The sequence below is a fragment of the Glycine max genome, chromosome 11 (genome assembly GCF_000004515.6).
Source record: "Glycine max cultivar Williams 82 chromosome 11, Glycine_max_v4.0, whole genome shotgun sequence".
NCBI classification, from domain to species: domain Eukaryota; kingdom Viridiplantae; phylum Streptophyta; class Magnoliopsida; order Fabales; family Fabaceae; genus Glycine; species Glycine max.
Genome location: NC_038247.2, coordinates 9796523 through 9802222, shown reverse-complemented (window position 1 = coordinate 9802222; position 5700 = coordinate 9796523). Strand labels below are relative to the sequence as shown.

The window sequence follows — 5700 nt, the reverse complement described above, 5'->3', positions numbered from 1 at the left end:
TGAAACATAAAATATATGATATGATGATGTTGTGTTAGAGGAGCGAAAGATCATCATATTTTTTGTTGTTGAATGGAAAGATTATCAATTTGATTGACTTGGATATAATTTTGACTAAGTACGTCTTTTATTGTTTGAGGTGTGTATATAGCATTGAAGATAATGACTTTTCTTTTTTATGTGGTTTTTTTTAGAAGTCCCTTTTTATGTAGTTGAGATGGTCGTGTCGTGGATATATAGTCATAGAGATTAGATATTTGTTTCTTAAAAAAAAAAAGAGATTGGATATTTGTAAAATGTATTCAAATGCTCAAGTTAATAATGAATTTATTATAGTAATGCATGTATTAAATGCGTATTTGACATTGTTCATGTTTTATTTATATGAATTTAAGATGAGGTAGATTCTTGACATGGACCCAAAGCTTGTAAAGACTATTAACCTATTTTAGAATAAGAAACTATCATTTTATTTTAAGCCTCGACCTAATTGTCAACGACTTAATGTTACTCACGTGTATCATAATGTAAACTTACTACAATTCTATACATTATGTGAATAGGATATGCCTATCAAATGCATAGGTGAGTTTCTTTTCTTTTTTTTAATCAAAAATACGTGAGGTTTAATTAAATATTTCTTAGGCTTTCTTTGAGGTGGTTGTAACTTATAAGAAGACTTTGCTTTTCCAGTTTGCTAGCTAGGGGTTAATAAGCATTTTTATGTTAGGTGATACCAATACCGATTAACCTTAATTGCTACAAGCTGGATTATCTATCTTTGTACTGTGTTTTTTTATCATCTTAATGAAATTTGTTTTGCTGATTTAAAAAAAAAAAAGATAAGATAAGACTTAGTCTAAATGACCAAGTCAAATAAAATATTTTTTATTTGTAAACACTAAATTAATTTAAAATAATTTTTATATTTAATTAAATAGAAATGTTAGCCTTTTAAAATATCAACTAAATATACAACAAAGTAAGCACGACAACATCAAATTATTATCTAAACTCTTTTTTGGGCCGAAAGTGATATTGTAATTAGGGTTGCTTTGTGCACTCCCCTTTTAATAAAACTATATATTAATTTTGGGCTTGGCCCATAACAAACTGTAATTTTATTTTTACTCCCTTAACAAGATCTTGCATATGAACAACGTTTAAGAATACTTTCCTATAAAGGCATTAAATGTAAGCATACATTTCAAACAAAAAGTTTGTGTTTTCCAAAAGAAACCTGCCCATAATCTATCCATGACATGTAAAAACTGAGAGGCAGTCGAACATACTGTGCAAGATGTGAATCAAAACATTAAAAGTTGAAGTTGGAGGCTTGGAGCTACAGCATTATCTACAACTTTTTTATGGAGTACAAGTGTAAAACTTCTTTTTTTTGTTTTTAAAAAATATTTTGAAGCTTTATGTATGCTTTTGTAATCTCTTATATTTGTAAATTAAATTAAATCCACTAAAAAATATCATTTAGTTTCCATTAATAAATTATATTTTTTAACATGATTCTATTTCAAATTTTGTACTCGGGATTATGTTTATGTTCTATTTTTTAAGCTGAAATAAATACACAATGAAAACATATTCTCACATACAAAATCATGATTTTGTTTTAAATATGTTTTCGTTTTATAATTTGTTCACATCCCCAACACTAGAACGGAAACGTAATTCTGTTTGGAGGACATTTAAAAAAAAAAAATCAGCCACTTGATTGGAATCAATAGCAATGCCCAAATAGAAGGAACAGCTGACCCAGCCCAATCCCTCAATTGAACGATTGGCATTTATTTTGCAATGACATAGCAATAATAAATCATAATGGTTTAATAATTCCCGTCTTGATTTGTACTGACTGGTTTTAACTTTAATATAATTATGCCTTTCATTTGTGTCATTTACTTAGCTTGGTTTTGGTAGAGTTATGTTATTTATACTGATCACAATGTATTTCTACTGTGACCAATTGATCAATTACGACTGAATATATATACATCATTATTTATACATTTTGAATAATCACGTAGAAATTCTAATTGTTGAAACTGAATCTTAATTCTGAGATAACATTCAAAATCAAACTGATACATGAAGGATCAGCTGTTAAAAATGGACAGCAAAAAAGACAAACTCACCTTAGCATGAAATGAAATCTGACAGAAAACAGCAACCTAATCATCAGTACTTGAGGAATTAGCTACAACTACAAACATTGAGCTTAACTTAACCGTTTTTAGGTGCTGCATATTTCAAACGGTAGGTCTAATGCTAGTTTCTTTTCAGAAAGTTCTTGTACTATTGAGCAGAAAGCTTAGGGTACCTTTTTAAGCCATCTTTGTAATCTACAAAGTTGAATCCAAACCGAACAGTGAAGCCTGCAAACCATTCATTACAGTCCAAAAATGACCATGCAAAAAATCCCTTAACGTTCGGACCAGCCCTACATATATTTTTGTTATAAGTCAATGTTTAAAAAAAAGTCATAAATTATATATAGACATATAAAAAACCACTTACTTAATTGCTGATCTAAGATAATAGAAATGGCGATAATAATAATCAATTCTGCATATATCCAAAATATCTTCTTCCACAGGAAGAATTGGATCATTGAATTCGTTCATACCTGCAAATTAAATAAAGTATGTAAATGTAACACAATATATATCATACATATTCTTTTAAACAGATTAGGAAAGAAAAATCGAATATAACTATGCATTTATATAATATATAATTTTAATATACATTCTCATTTATTTTATCTAGATTTCAATCTCAATATAAGATTTAAGTAAAATAAAAATAAACATAATGTATTAGGGCGTATTTGCCATTTTCGGTAATGTAAATCAAAGGGTTGTTGTATTTGTCCTTGGTATATAACAGAAGATCTCGAAGTCCCTTTGGATAGAAGTATATCCAATTTGAAGCAGCCTGCATTATTATTAAATAGACACTTCATTTAATATTTTCTCAAACAAATTCAATTTGGAACAAAACTATAGTTTTAGGTGGCCACAAACGTACCCTAAGACCTAGGGGTCTTCCATTGCGTTCAACTGCAATTGCAAAAAAATGCTGATGTTATTTTTCAATAAACAAGAAAAACTACAAATAAAGGGTGCAATGCAAGGTATATATTTTGTAATTGTATTTTGGGGATCGAACAAGTGATGATAGATATAGATGGATGGTGTCATTACATGTAGTGTTGGTGCGAGAATCTGTTAGGAAACTGGGTTTGGCGTTGCTTGGAGGCACACCATTAATATAACCAGAGGAGTAATAGTTTAAGCCTATAAAATCAAATGAACCATTCACAAGCTTGGCTTGCCATTTGGAGAACTTAGGCAATCTACTTCCCACCAGGGCTCTCATGTTTCTAGGATACTCTCCTTTTGTTAATGGTTCCATAAACCTGCAATCAATCAAACAAATTAACAACAATCAACTATAGAATCTTTTTTTTATACCTCTTTTCACTTTAGTTAATTAATGTGCTATTAATAGCGTTTCTCATAAGTCACAACATGCCTCTACGGGACCATGCTAGTTATGCTTCTATTTTTTGTGGTCCATCCTTCATTGTCTACTCTCACATCCTTTTCAACTGTTTTATTTTTGTTTTCCTAAAATACCCTTCTTTATGCATAAAATGGTAAATACCTCATGTTTGTAATCTCTTGTTCATTTGACAAAATCATCTCACATGGTATCCAAAAAGACCTATGTTTTTCTCTTTCTCTCACAAGATTTCATGAAAAACCACATAATGAAAGACTTTAGTTCAAAAAGCTCTGTAGCTAACATCTGGCAATTACTTTCTTAACTGATTGAACTGCGTCTTCAATTTTATCACGTTCTTCATTATTCCTTAATTACATGCTTATCCTCTGTTATTTATTTCATTAGGATCTCAATTCCCTACTTATTCGAGTGGCCTTCTATTAGGAATAGTTCTGTAACTGGGGCTTACTTGTAGAAAGATGTATTTGCCCTTTTAGGTAGCTTTTCACTTACTGATTGAATTGTTTATTGAGGATAATTAAGCTATCATGAATTAAGGTATGGACTTTCCATAAATCAATTCCAAAATCCCCCCACCCCATCCCACACTGATTTTTTACCTTAATCATATTTTTTCAATTCGTAATTCAACACAGAAACAGTAACTACTAATATCTGATGTGCTATATATTCTATAATATGGATGTGCTATATATTCTCTGCAATAGGAGCACTTACCATCCATATCGAAAGTCAATTGCTCTTCTGGCAGCCTTTATATCTGATGTGTTATTCTCTGCAAGCGGTATGAACCAGTTACTTACCAACGTTATGCCTATCTTGACTTTCTGATATGCCTGCACACAATGTACTCAATTAAAATCATATCATTATTTAAAACTGTCATTACAAAAAAAAATTCTATACTGAGATGTTAAGAAGTACTAGTATTTGAGGATGTGTTTAATTAGCAAGAAACATCTATTACTTTTATCTATCTATAATTTTCCAAACACATACTTAACAATGAAAATTTAATTAAAAACAAAATTTAAGTACCAAAATATTGTAACAAATAAAAAGATTATGTTAAAAAGTAACAAACCTGATACTTAGTCTTGTACACATGAACAGCTGCTGCATGAGCAAGAATTTGATTGTGTGTAACTATGTAAGGTTCATTACCAGCATCACCACCGAGGCATTGTGGACCGGTACATCTTCCTGGTCCGGTTGCATAGCCACCTTGGCTGAACAACCATGGCTGGTTCAAAGTAACCCAAAATTTCACCCTATCTCCAAATTCCTTAAAGCAAAGATCCTCGTAGTCTCGAAAATCATCTCTGAAAAAATAATATGGAAAAGCTCAACAACTTGTAATCTTATCAACACATTGAATTTGCTAGGTTATGAAATGGAGACTCACACTATATGGGAGCTTAAGAAACCACCATACTCATCTTCCAAAGCTTGGGGAAGATCCCAATGAAAAAGAGTCACATATGGCTCTAAACCTGTAATTGTCTCAATCACAAACAATATTTGTTTAATTTTTGTTATCAACACTTAATAATTAAAATGCTATAGTTTAATTGAAAAAAAGCAGACTTTGAATAATGTGGGTTGTGACCATTAGCCATTGATTAGGTTGGTGTAGTAATTGATTCCTTCGTGATTTATACCACCACTGAGCTTTCCTTCTGTTCATATACAAATAATAAATAAAAAAGTGAAATAATTGAAGCAGAAACGTCCAACCAAGTAAAATTGACTCAAGAATAGTCTTTATATCAATTAATTAAACTTACTTGGGAGTATTCTAGGCCAAGAAATTGAGAATCTGTATGAATCCAAATTCATATCCTTCATCATCTTAACATCTTCTTGTGATATATGTGGATGGCAGTATATTATTATAGTGGTGGGCAATGAAAATAAAACTTAATTCCTCATTCATATTGCCTAAATCTCCCACCACTAATTAAGTCATTGGTTTAAACATCAATATATATGAAACAGATGGTAAAAATTAAACATAAATGAGAAGACAATCAAATGCTTTGTATTTTTATGTAATTTAAAAAATGTTACAATAATTTTGATATACATAAATGAGTTATCAAATAATTTTAGATTAATTTGAAAATCTATAAAATTTACTTATATGAAAATAAT

At 30.1% G+C, this 5700-nt stretch overlaps 1 protein-coding gene across 1 annotated transcript; it reads right to left on the bottom strand.

The window, feature by feature from the left end:
* Positions 1–2013: 2013 nt before the first annotated feature.
* On the bottom strand, positions 2014–5190 carry LOC100819470 (non-cyanogenic beta-glucosidase). Its single transcript, XM_014763675.3, is given in 9 exon segments — positions 2014–2455; positions 2533–2922; positions 2924–2952; positions 3046–3077; positions 3222–3436; positions 4264–4382; positions 4631–4868; positions 4952–5039; positions 5134–5190. Coding segments are annotated over 8 exon segments (801 nt in total). The 5' UTR covers positions 5159–5190; the 3' UTR covers positions 2014–2455; positions 2533–2867.
* Between the last annotated feature and the right edge of the window lie 510 nt (positions 5191–5700).